The sequence below is a fragment of the Carassius carassius genome, chromosome 9 (assembly GCF_963082965.1).
Source record: "Carassius carassius chromosome 9, fCarCar2.1, whole genome shotgun sequence".
Lineage (NCBI taxonomy): Eukaryota > Metazoa > Chordata > Actinopteri > Cypriniformes > Cyprinidae > Carassius > Carassius carassius.
In genome coordinates, this window is record NC_081763.1 from 8,805,881 (window position 1) to 8,820,065 (window position 14,185).

The 14,185-nt window shown below is 38.1% G+C and overlaps 1 protein-coding gene across 1 annotated transcript in view; it reads left to right on the top strand.

Moving 5' to 3' along the window:
• The window catches only part of LOC132148859 (cytoplasmic phosphatidylinositol transfer protein 1-like), a 95,522-nt gene extending 84,841 nt beyond the window's left edge, over window positions 1-10,681 (top strand). Inside the window, exons 6-9 of the mRNA XM_059557604.1 lie at window positions 4,767-4,862; window positions 6,640-6,795; window positions 7,170-7,233; window positions 9,325-10,681. Of these exons, the coding sequence (XP_059413587.1) occupies window positions 4,767-4,862; window positions 6,640-6,795; window positions 7,170-7,233; window positions 9,325-9,638 (630 nt within the window). The 3' untranslated portion in view covers window positions 9,639-10,681. The remainder of the gene's footprint in view (window positions 1-4,766; window positions 4,863-6,639; window positions 6,796-7,169; window positions 7,234-9,324) is intronic.
• Window positions 10,682-14,185: the final 3,504 nt, after the last annotated feature.

Below are 14,185 nucleotides of genomic sequence, written 5' to 3' on the forward strand. Positions count from 1 at the left end.
CCTCAGGGCTGTTTCTGCATCTGCAGGTGAGAAATAACAGAACGCTGCATTCTTTCACCATCTGTGTTTCATGCTCAGTTGAGATGCCAACACTTCTTTAGTAACTGTGGCTGATGAGCAGAAAATAGCGTCAGGTTTTTTCACCCATCTCATTCTATTGGCCATGTGCCGTTGATTTGCCCTGTCCATGGTGCTGAAACCATAGCATGAGGGTCGGACCCTATCACCCACACAACATTAACATGGCATCTTGTGAAAATATGAAAATTAGTTATTTTATTTCTGCATCATTATACAGTATTTAAAAAAAGGTTAATAATTCTTCAGTCCATGTTTTTGACTCTTGTTTTGAGTCTTGTTTTGCAGCAATGATTTTGGTAAGCTTATGCATGTACGTACTTATGTATTTGAAACCATTATTCTGCCAAACTTGAGTCCAGTGATTAATTCTATTTCAGACATGCATCATTCTAGCAGCCTAAGACCCTGTAAATACTACTTTGTTTCCAGGCTGTCAGGTACCTGTGCATCTTGACTCAAGATTGCCATGCTTTTTCCCTAACAAAACAGGTTCTACTGCTTCATTTCTTTGTATCTTGCACCATATATCCTTCTATTTTAACAAGAAGCCCAGTTCCTTCTGAGGAGAGGCAGCATGATGCTCTGGTGTTTTTGATGTGTGGGTAGTGTTAGATTTGCTTTATATCACTCTGAATATCACTTTGCACTATAAAAGCCTTTTTGCTTTCATTTGACCACAAAATCTTTCCCACATCACAGATGGAAAACCATTAAGCCATTTGACCTGCTCCAAACGTGCTTTCACATGGTTCTTTTTAAAGTAATGGCTTCTGTTGGGCCACCTGTCCTGTACGAGCCCTGTGCTATTGATGCAGGTGGCTGGAGGGAAGTGGATGAAAAATGAGGGACATTTGTGATATCAGCCAAAAAAAAAAAGAAAATAATTACAATTTGCTGAGATTATAAAGACACTTTTATTTATTTGGATTATTAAAAAACAGGAAAACATTAACAAAGTAAAGTGTTTGTTTCATGCTGGTTTTTACATGCCTGTTAGATAAGAAATGGCGAATGCAGTTTACAGGTTTCATAGAAAGAGATCGAAGTGTGCCAAATGAGTCGCTGTAAAGTTGAATACTTTAAAGGGATAGTTCTTCCAAAAAATTTAAATTAGCCCATGATTTACCCACCCTCAAGCCATCCTAAGAGTATATGACTTTCTTCTTTCAGACGAATCCAATCAGAATTGCATAAAAAAAATATCCTGGCTTTTCCAAGCTTTATAATGGCAGTGAATGGGTGTTATTTTCCAATAGTCCAATGGAAGTCAAATATAGCACATCCATCCATCATAAAAGTACTGCACACAGCCCCGGGGGGTTGGGGGGAGGGTTATATTTTATCACTCTTTTTTGTCGAAGAAAAAATATAGATATTTTGGACGTGGGTTTTTTTTTTTTTTTTTTTTTTTTTTTATATCTAGATTTAGGCCCAATCCCAATTCTATTCTATACCCCTTCCCCTACCCCTCCGCCTACCCCTTCCCCTTGTGTCTTGAAACAGAGTGTCAAGGGGTAGGGGAGAAAATATTCCCCTAAGGATTGGGACACCACTACAATGACGTCACACACCATCATTCGTCGTCTAGCTCTTACAATACACACATATACTGGTGTGATGGTGTGCATTAGAGCCTTTAATTATCGTTCTGTATTAATGAGCTGCTTACTGACACACACACATATTGGAAATCGTGCAGCTCACGCATCCAGGAGAAAATAAACTTGTCAATGTTGCCCCAAGACTTTTATTAAATACAGTTTAAATACTGAATTGCTACATTATATTATCCAGCGACGAGAGGATACAATCGCCTTTTTTTATGTAAACTCACTCTAAAAAGATAAACGCACAGATGCGCATACACGCAACTTCCATCTCTCTCTCTCTCTCTCTCTCGAATAGGTCATTTTTGAGAAAATGGTTCAGCGATTTCTAATTATTGGTGGGATTAGCCCCCATCAATGTCTACGGCTGTTATCTCCCTGATCAGACATATGCTGTGGCATTGTCATGCAGTCTGTAATAAGACGTTAGCAATAATTAGCGTTTTTAAGTAACATGACCATTAATATGAACTCACATTTGAATGTAACATAAAACAAATGATGACTTTTCGTTAAAATCAATATTTATGCCAAAAAAGCTTACATTTATGTGTCTTTTTGTTCGCTGTAGCAGCCATGTTTCTGAGATAATACATACCCCTTCATTTGAAGTGTGGTCCCGAAAAATCTTTGTTTGAAGGGCTATCTGGCCCTTCCCCTTACCCTTACCCCTACCCCTCCAACCAAAAGAGAATCGAGACAAGGGGAAGGGCTAAGGGGTAGAATTGGGATTGGGCCTTAGTCTTTTTCTGTCAACCATATTCCTTATTGATTTAGTCACAATTAGTGTTTAATAATGTTGGTGTTGTCTCATCTTTGTCCTTAGTCACGGATAAAAGGTTGTCAATGAATATGATTAGTCATATTTTTCATTAATGAAATTACCGTAGGAACTAGGAAATGCACAAAAAATCAGTTTTTTAAAGTGTAATTTCTTTAACTTGACAGTGTGACACACACCTGCTGTATTTGTGCTCACTGAGCATTTAATTACAAAACCATAAGCAATAATGGGGAGTTTGTTCTTCCCTTCCGGCTGTAACAGCTTCCACTTCTTTACACTTCTGTTTTGGAAGGACTTTCCACTAATAGATGCATGCAGGGAAGTTTAGGCACCTGACGTTTGGTCATGGGGTCTTATAGTTCAGAGCGTGGACTTTGTGCAGGCCAGTCAAGTTTTTCCACACCAGACTCAGTAAATCATTCTTATGGACCCCACTTTTTCTGCTCAGTCGACCACGGTCACGCAGCAGGTACAAGGGCCACCACTTTGCGGTCTTCAGTGGAGAGATACTTGAACCCACCCCCTCATTTGTCTCTTGTTTTTTGCACCTGTAGGACTCCTTCTGCATCTGTAGGAGAAGACGACACCAATCCTTGATCTGTATTCCGCCTCCTCATTGGCGTGAGAGGCTGTTTCTGATATTTTCCCTAAATTTGAGCCATGTTGGCTGCTTTGAAGTTTAAACAGCGTGCTCCAGCGTGTATTAGCCTGCGTTACAGCAGGACTCTAATTTAATGTTGCTTATAAACCACCATTGGGATTTAGAGTATTTAAGAGTTTGTTCTTCTATTGTGTTCTTCGGCTTTGATAAACAAGCTTGTCCAAGTTTCATGCTTTGACTCTAATTCGTGCTTTTGAACATAATTCATAAGTCAAGGCCTATTTTATTTATTAGAACCATCATTCAAGTCCTTTCCAGATTTCCCTTTTTTGTCTTCCTCCCCATCTCTCTTGATGAGGTCCAACATCGCTTATTTGATAAAATATTCAGCTACTCTGTCATGTCATCCCCTTTCATTCTTTGCTTTACAATTGCAACCCACCCACAGCTAGTGCACTCTCCTTTGTGTCTACATTTTTAAAATAAAGAGGTTTTATACATTTATCTCTATGTCATCCCTGAAGCTTACTGTCTGCTGGATAGGAAAAGAATTACAATGCAATTGGCAAACATGCACCGGTGGCAGACAACAGGAGAGCCGTTGTCTCACCTGAAAGCACCTGATCCTTTGAAGCAAAGCGCCCTCACCCATTAAAGTCTTTGTTAGGCTGCAAGCACTCAGATGAGTGGCAGCTTATGCAATACACGTGCTGACATTGACTCGTGCACAGATCGAGAGCTCCTTCCTGTGGACAGCGTGGAGTCTGCAGCCGTAGAAGTGTTGGAGTCTGCTGAAGATTCTTTACTGTTACCCACAACAGAAAGACACTGAGTCATATTCAGGTGACAAATGAACAAGCTGTTGTTCATGCTAAGAGTCATTTGCTGCAAATAATCAAGTGGAAGTCAGTGTCAGTGAGAGTTGATGATTTGTGATGGTGACAGAGTTGAGCAGCTAATGTGGTTCAACATCCGCCGGCATTCAGATGGAAAGAGCAACAACAACAATTTTACTAAATTGAAGTTGAACCTCTCAAACTTTGAATAATCCCATTCATTAAATCAGTCTGGGAACTTGTAAAGCATGACATACTTTCTTAGAGGTTTAAAAACCTGTAGTTCAGTTTTGTGTGCAGTAAATATAAGACTCTCGGACTGTGGGTGTGAGAATAACTAAAAATACAGCAACTTTGGCCACCATCCTTCAGAGTTTAGCTCCAATCCTGATTAAACACACCTGGACCAGCTAATCAAGGTCTTCTGGATTCCTAGAAGCCTCCAAGCAAATTTATTGGGGGAGACTGTAGCTACACTCTGCAGGATAGGATTGGACACCCCTGAGTGAATCAGATAATCTACTACACACAAATGCAATGAGCCAAAAGTGACGAGGTGTTCTGTAGTTGCTTGGTTTCTAATTCTGTCGTGTTCTGTCACTCCACCCACAGTAATATATGTAATCCGTTCCCCATTTCTGTATTTTACAGATCAAATATTTTCTGATTGTGAATGTTGCATCTCACACCATAGTTGCTTTCAGTGTGGACAGAGAAATGAAACCGGTTACATCACGTCTAATTTGTGATTTTGTGAAGTACATCCTGACATTTTAAGTAGCAGTGGTAGCCGGTAGAATTATTATCATTATTTTTTATAATAATTTTCTCTCTAACATCCTCTCATTGTGCTCTAGATCTTTGATAAGGTGCTCCGAGATGAAGAAACGGAGGTGTGCTTTATTGACATCGCCTACGATGAGATCCCCGAGCGCTACTACAAGGAGTCTGAGGTAAGATTTTTCTTTAATAAAGCATAAATATATAATCCATTAAAAAAACGATAAATAATTTATAAGCAATTCAAATATACAAAGTATAAATTTCCCTCTAAGGTACAGTATGTGCTCATATTCCCCTCCAATATTTTCCTCCCTGATCTCTGTCATTTATTCGAGCTCTGTAGATATGGTATTTAGTGCTTATGGGATTTTGTTTTGAAGAAACAGGGGAGTGCTTCTCCCAATAGAAGAAAACAAGGGTGATTTTTAAACCAATACTGAATTATTAAATTGCCCCTGTTGAGATCTCTTTTGGATACATGCAAGACTCAGAATTACCGCTCCACTGTAACGCTGCAGTAATTAATTTTCCCATACTGTCTTTCTTCTCCTGCAGAGGTAAGCATAGACAGATGAGAGGAGTGTAGTGTTATCTTTCTCTGACAGGAGCTTGCTGCTATCTAAGAATCCACGCCAGCAGTGGCTCTGTTTGAGGAATAGAAAAGCAGAGGTGGAATTAGATGTGGAAAGGAAAAAACAGCTGCAGTGCTGGGAATAGGTGATCACTCTAGTCCTCATTTAAATAAATAAAATAATTTATGTCACAGTAAAAAACCTCAGCATTGATTCACAGTCAAAAAGAATCAGAAAAACAAAGCATTTTTATTGATCAGCACAGGCACTAGTTCACCGGTGCCAAGCTCCAGTTATTGCACACGCTATCACATGAAGTATACTTTGAACACTTACACATTTGACTATATGCATACACACACAAGCATTCACATCAACACTGAAGTATACTTTGTGCTTAAGTGTATCAGTGATGGTCGATTCAAGGTCAGTTTGAGCTGTTTAAAAAAAACATAATTCTACTTTTGTCACATAGCATTTAAAACTTAAGTCATTGGATAAAAAACAATGAGCTTCCAGGCAACTGCCATTTGATATGAATGGATATCTTTCTCCAGGTATTCTTGCGTAGGTGAGATTACTTTGTTGTCTATTAAATAACAAGGTCTTTGTTCAGTAATGCAGGCGGAAATATGTTAATACCAGATGATATTTGGTTGTCAGAGGGTGAAAAGAGTATTAATTGAGTATCATCTGCATAGGAATAATGGGAGAAAGCTCTGAGAGGTGATAATTTTGATTTGGAGAGTAAAAATGGGCCAGGTACTGAACCCTGTGGAACGCCGGTGGGTAGTTGGTGTGTAGAGCACTCATTTCAAGTGCTCTGCACTCCAGAGTGAGTAGAGCAAAGTGATGTTAAATTTTGTGAATTTTGTGGATAAAGAAAGATGCAGTATGTTTTCGGGTGTTCCATCTAGAACAGGATGACAGGTACAGGTTAAACACCGTAATACTGGATAAAAAAGGTTATGTAAATACAGCATGTACTAAATAATGCACTGTAATTATATTATTAGCACCTGTAAATAAAATTTAAAATCGTACATATATTTAGTTTTTGTGCAGAAATTTGCCACCAACCAGAACTCAGCTAGAACTTGGACATGTTTACAGTGCGAATATCTAAATTATAATTTATTATTAACTGTAAAATTAGGTATCCAATGGTCAGAGGCATTGCTTGCTTTGCCTAATTGGCATGTGTTGGTTCATGTAATTTTCTGACCTGAGTCCCACCTCTTCCAGTCATCTCCTGTCTTCGTTCTATTCTGCTATGAACACGTCTTATAAATGAGGTTGAAATGAGACCATGTGGGCCATTTTATTTCCATTCCCGGAATTTTAATTTGACTTCCATTCTGTTTTTCCACTACAGGACCCAAGATACTTTAAATCCGAGAAGACAACCCGAGGTTTGCTGAAGGAGGGCTGGAGGGACACACAGGATCCCATCATGTGCTCCTATAAGCTAGTAACAGTGAAGTTCGAGGTGTGGGGACTTCAGACACGTGTGGAGCAGTTTGTTCACAAGGTCTCTTTCACCACTCTACATGCATATCCTGGGCGAGCCCCTTAAAACCCTAACCTTGTAGTTACTCTCACGGCACATCATTTAGATTTATAGAAAGATCTGTCTATCCAGCTGTACTTACCATGATATCATCTAGCAGAACAAGTCCCTGGATAATCTTTGTTGGTTCTGGAACAATATTCCTGCCAACCAATCAGATTTTTCCTCTGATCTTAGGGTTATTGTTAGGATTGGGGTTAGGGAAGATTAGGAGTATGTTCATTTGACAGAAATAATTTTCCAGGACCAATAAAAGAACAAGGAAGACATCCACAACACGTCTACTTGGCAACATTAGAATCACCATATATTTTTACCTGTCTATCTTTCTGCAGGTTGTGAGGGATGTGCTGTTGCTGGGTCACAGACAGGCTTTCGCTTGGGTTGATGAGTGGATTGGTAAGTTTGGCATTGACCAGCCAGTCATGCACTCAGCCTTCCCCTCAAATTGCTGTTTATTCATCTTTTTACCTTTATTTGCCGTTTCTTTTATTAATAATGTTTAAAATTAGCAAATCACATAAAACGCTTATAAAATACACAACCATCAGAGTTGCAATCAGCTCCCCCAGTGAAGTTTGATATGATTTCAGTGTCCTGAAACTATTTATATGGAGCAAACTCCTACAGGAACTACCTTGGTTAGTACATAAACAAAAGTTTATCCACCTAGATTGTAGAATAATTCAACAAAATGAACATTCAGCACACGTGCTACATAGACTTCCATTGAACATACAGTATTGCAAACATCTGCTCTTACAATCTGACAGACGGTTAACAGTTATTCTCTGTGCTAATGGAGTGCTGCAATGATGACGTATTCTTTTAGTATTCTTTCCCACTGCCTTTTGTTTTGAAAAAGTTGTGATCCATAGCTCACAACCGTGTTAAAGGGATAGTTCACCCAAAAATGAAAATTAGATGTTTATCTGCTTACCCCCAGGGCATCCAAGATGTAGGTCACTTTGTTTCTTCAGTAGAACACAAATTATGATCTTTAGCTTCAGTCGTTCCAGTCTCTCAGCCGTACAATGCATGGCAAATGGTAACAGAATCTATGAGAGTAAAAAAAACATGCACAGACAAATCCAAATTAAACCCTGCGGCTTGTGATGATACATTGATGTGTAAAGACACAAAACGATCGGTCCGTGCAAGAAACTGAACCGTATTTATATCGTTTTTTACCTCTGATTCACGCAATGTCCGAACTGTTATAACTCGTGTGAACGCACTTCACAGCAGCAGGTGCATGAGGCTTCTTCTTCTTCTGTTTATGGCGGATCGCATACTTTATTACCGCCACCTATCTCTCAAATGGACCATTGACTCTGCTAATTGAGATTGTAGATAGAGTGTCAGTGGTCCACTTGAGAGATAGGTGGCTGTAATGCACTTATAAGTCTCTGATTCGCCATAATGCAAGAAAAAGCTTCACAAGGTTGGTGCTCTGAAGTGCGTTCACAAGAGTTCTAACAGTTTTACTCGCATAGATTCTGTTACCATTTGCCATGCATTGTACAGCTGAGAGACTGCAACAACTGGACCTAAAAATCATAATTTGTTTTCTACTGAAGAAACAGTCACCTACATCTTGGATGCCCTGTGGGTAAGCAGATAAACATCTAATTTTAATTTTTGGGTGAACTATCCCTTTAAGGGGATAGCTTTTTTGATGTTGTTCTTCGTATTCTCATCAAGGACCTTGACCATACCGATAAGATTAGATGACTTGAACAAATTGTTCAGTCTTGAACACAAAAAGTGTTCAGATTACTAAACAGAAAGCAGAGCGGTTTTCTCCCCCCCCCCCCCCAAAAAAAGAGCATCTCTTTTACTTTAGTTGAGCACATTGTGTTCTCAGAGAGCTACTAAACGTGCAGCGAGTGTGAAGGAGGAGGAAACAATGGTTCATTGAGTTGTTGAATTAGAGCAGGGGTCTCCATTCCTCCTCCTGGAGGGCCTCCTTTCAGCAGAGTTTAGCTCTGGCCCCAATTAAACACAGCTAATTAAAGTCTTCAGAATCACTAAGGTGTGATGGAGCTAATCTCTGCAGCAAGGTGGCCCTTCAGGAGTAGGACTGGACACCCCTCACTACCATCATGACATTATTAACCAGGTTTTGACAACTAAGAGAGCCAGCTATAAATAATAGCCAAACAAAAGGTCAATGACAAAATGACAAAAAAATGACAAAATATTTCACTGTAGCTTGTTAGTGGAAGCTTCGTGAATATTAGATGGAATATGATTTTATATTGGATTTGGTTAATCCAGAGGTGACAAACTTAACATCTGGAGGGCCATAGTCTCATTTTAACACACCTGGTCCAGCTCATTCAGTCCTTCAGGAGTACTATAAGACTACAGGTGGATGGATTTAATCAATGTGGGAACTATGCTCCTTGACACCACTGGTTTAGTCCAATATAAATGACATTAGTGATACCCCTCTAATTAAAATTCCTTTGCTTTGGCTGTTTAAAGACATGACAATAGAGGAAGTGAGAGAATATGAACGAGCCACTCAGGAAGCCACCAATAAGAAGCTGGGAACCTTTCCACCAGCAATTTCCATCAGCGAGACGCCCCTGCCAGCCTACGCTCGTAGCGGCCCATCCAGCGCTCCCTCTACACCCCTCTCTACTGAAGCTCCAGACTTCCTTTCTGTGCCCAAGGACAGACAACGGAAGAAGTCCGCTCCGGAGACCCTGACTCTTCCTGACCCAGCACGGAGAGACTCTTCCTTCCGCCTTCCCAGTCTCTTTTCCTGGGGTCCCAGCACCCCGCAACCCGAGTAAACCTCAGTTCTGGCCTTAATTTCTGAAAACATACCCCAGTAATTTGTCTGTTTGACACAATCAAATCAGTCTCTCTTTAAATACTGAGAGATACTTAGTTTCCCAAACACGTGCACACAGAGTGGCTTCTCAACCTGTCCAACCTCATGTTTTCACTGGGAGTTAATTTACAATAGGCCAAAAAGTGCATTCTGACATACAAAAAACGTTACAGATCATTGTTAAAAATATCTCAGGAGTTGTCCCATTGATAGACAGAGCTGAATCTTTTCAGATATTTTTTTCTTCTTCTTGCTGAGCCATTTTTCCTACATATGTTGAATATGGATAGGATTTGTAGCCACTGTTGTTTTGCTGTAGTGGGGTAGTTAATGGTATATTCTGCTCTGTTAATATTTCAGTTGTGATATTATGTTAACGTGACTTTATCCTCAGGCTTCTGAATTTCTCACTCAAATTAGTGTTTTGACATGTACTGTAAAAATCTTGTTTATATGAATCTAGGGTTCAATTTGATAGTGGTTTCACTATGCTCTTGTCTTTAACTTTGATCAGTCCCATTCCCATGTACTCAGAAAACCAAGTTATACCAATTTTACTGACCTAGCACTTTTGCATGGTCTGTTGTTAGACAATACGAACTGGAACTTGTCTGTACTGTACATACTGTAGTTTACCTTCATAATATATTTGATAGGTTGCTGAGCATCTGCCATGTAACTGAGTATGCTGTTCTACATTATATGTTCTCGGTTGGGATTAATGTGATGCATTATTATCCATGAATATGAATTAAGTCCTCAAAGAATGCTTGATAAGTAGACTGTTGTATAATCTTTGAGCTCTAAGGAATGTTTGCTGCTGCTGGCCAATGTATACTTTGTAAATTGAAAAGCTCTTGTATTCTTGCTGGTTCCTGCATATCTGTTCTTTCAAACTTAAGTACTCTTTTCTAAAGGATTCAGAAATGCACATGCCAAATCTTGGGAAACCATGCTTTTGATGTCAACTGCCATTTGTGAAATTAAAGCATTTGCTATCCATTGGGATTTCTACTTCATTTTAGTTTCAGCAATGTAAAACAATCACACGACTGACCAAAGTACTGTACAACATATTGATCATAGATAAAAAATAACATTTACACAACAATTAATTTGCAAAGGCTTCAGAAAACAAGTAAGTTTTCAGAAGCGATTTAAAAACCGATAAAGATGGAGCAGCTCTAAGGGGTGCTGGCAAGCTGTTCCACAATCTAGGGCCCATCACCGAGAAAGCTCTATCTCCTCTACGTTTCAGCCTTGTAGAGGGAACCAATAGTAGGTTTTGATTACTAGATCTTAAATCTCTGGAAGGGTTGGAAGGGTGCAGCAATTCAGATAGGTAATGCGGAGCGAGATTGTGCAAACATTTATAAACAAATAAGAGTATTTTAAAATTTATCCTAGAGTAGACAGGAAGCAAATGAAGTGCTCGCAGAAGGGGGGTGGAGAATCATATTTGCGGCCTTTTTTTTTAGAAATTTGGCTGCTGCGTTTTGGACCAATTGTAAACGAGCTACTTGGGACTTTGAGATGCCATAATACAAAGAGTTGCAATAGTCCAATCGAGAAGTGATAAACGCATGAATAGCTATCTCAAGAGGTTTTTCAGGCAGATAGTGTTTTAGTGAGTAAGCGAAGCTGGAAAAAGCTAGAGGCAACAACTGAGGAGACGTGTTTCTCAAGAGTGAGACGACTGTCTAAGAATACACCAAGGTTCTTAACACACTTTGACTCAAAAACTACCAGGTTGTCCAAGGTTAAGTTGTTAAATTTAAAATTGTCAGATGGACCAAAAACAATAACCTCAGTCTTAGAGTCATTTAAGGTTAAAAAGTTACTGGCTAACCAATGCTTTACCTCATCAAGACATGTAAGCAGTGAATTAATGGCTGACGGATCGTTTCTTTTAATAGGCAGATAGATCTGTGTGTCATCAGCATAAAAATGGAATGACACACCATGCCTTCTCAGAATCGAACCTAAGGGAAGCATGTAGAGGGAAAAGAGCGGAGGTGCTAAAATGGATCCCTGAGGAATTCCAAAATTAAGAGGTGCAGCAGAAGAGGTAAAATTGCCAATTTTGACTCAAAGATATCGATCCGTTAAATAGGATTTAAACCAATTCAAGACTGAGCCTTTTAGCCCCACACAATATTCTAATCTAGACCGGAGCAACTGATGATCAATAATGTCAAACGCAGCAGTCAGGTCTAAAAGGAGTCACCTGTATCAGTAGCAACTAAGATGTCGTTTAACACTCTCAGCAGAGCTGACTCAGTGCTGTGGAAAGGCCTAAAGCCGGACTGAAAGAAATCTGAGATCTGTGGTTAGTACTTAGAAAAGATTGTAGTTGACACAACACAATCTTTTCCAGTGCCTTAGAAATAAAAGGGACCACAGAGATTGGACGGTAGTTATTTAAAACAGACTAGAAAGGCTTCTTAAGCAAAGGAGTAACAGAGGGCAATTTCATGCATGCGGGAACCGAACCAGTTGATAAGCATTTGTTAAACAGGGAAAGTAAGGCAGGGTCAACTGATTCCATCAACAATTTAAAATACCGGGGGTGAATTATGTTGTGAGGACAGAACGAAATTTTGAGGGAGTTAATAATTTCAGAGAGAAATTGTAAAGAAATGGGATCAAAGGACATTTTGATTAAACATTACGATGTCATTTAAAATAAAAAAAATTAATTCACCGTGGTCAAACTGTCCACAATAAGATCCATAATATGCATTTAGAAAACAGACAGGGTGAATTTAAATTTCATGCTGCTTTTATCATGCAATTGAATGTTATAGACCTTATGGACTTTTATATGGGCACTGGTGACTTTTATTTTGAATTGTATTATTGCTTTTATTTTGAAATCGTGTTTCGTGATAATGACAAGATTACGTATGGGCATACAACACTAAATCAAAGTTTATATTAAATAGGTAAACATGAAACTGGTAATTGCGAAAAATTTGGAAATCCAGAAACAATAAAACATATATTACTAGAATGTAAAGCATACATTAGAGAAAGACTTGAATTAGTCCAGGCACTAAAGGATAGGGGTGTAAGAAATTATTCACTTAAGGAAATATTAGGAGAAGGAACAAATTACATAATACAAGAGAAATTATTAAAATTTTTAAAGGATACAGAACTGGTAAAAAAGATATAAATTAATATTAATAAAAAAAAAATTTTTTTTTTTTTTTTTGCACCAAGTATATTCAACCAAGTAGTGCTCCATACTCCAATCCAGTAGGTGGCGGACAATGCACCTTTAGTTGGTTTGCCAACCGCCATTAAAACAACAGAAGAAGAAATCGTGTTTCCATAGCAGCAAAGAGAAGCTCGATCACGTGCTCCGTTGGATTCTGACCAATAGAGACCATCCAAAGCAGAGACCACACCCCCTCATCCAGGTCACATGCTGCACTTTATTTACTTCCCTATAAAGAAAGAAAATATATATATGGCCTGATTAAAAACAACAAACAAAAAAACAAGTATTTAGTTCCATCACAGACAAATACAAGACAAAAAGTATAAGCCAATGTTGTACAGTTTAAAGCATGTAAAATAACAACATCAACAACAAATAGAAAAAGTAAAAATAACTAATACAAATACTAGGATAAAAAGGACTACATAATATTATGGCAGCTGCATAAATGTAAAAAAAAAAAAAAAAGCTTTAGACTGTTTCTTGTTTTTATAAGGTTTTGTGATCTAATGTTAGAAAGGGATTCAAAAATATATTTTAAGATCGGTGTTGCAAAAGGTAATATGTGATGGTTTCTTATATTTGAATCTAAAGCTTTGCTAAAATAAATAAAATATTAATAATGTAATTTTCAGGAAAAAAATTGGGTTTTGAAAACAGTAAAATGGTTCTAAATCATATATATATATATATATATATGTCTTATTTTAAAGTCAACCCAAAATGAAATAGAAAAAGGGCAGTAGAAAATTAAATGTTCAGTATCTTCAACTGATATGTTACAAAAGATGCATTTGTTACACTATAAATATATCTACTAACCGCTGCATTGACGGAATGTAAACCTGTGAATTATAATTTTGTTAAGCATCATGTTTTATATATCAGAGAGAGAGAGAGAGAGAGAGAAGATAATTTTTTGGGTTTCACATGACATACTTACAAAAATAAAATCTAAATACTGAGACAATCGCCTTTAAACTTGTTCTTAGGCATGCATATTACTAATCAAACATGAAGTTTTGATATATTTACAGTAATAAATATCTACATAGAACATGATCTTTAATTAACAATACCCTAAATGATTTTTGGCATAAAAGAAAAATCAATCATTTTGACCCATAACATGTATTTTTGACTACTGCTGCAAATATTCTCGTGCTTCTTATGACTGCTTTTGTGCTCCAGGGTCACATTTCTTATTGCAATTAAGCTGATGCACTAAAATAACAAAAACTAAAAGGACACTGAACACTCATGTTGTAAACAAGACATTA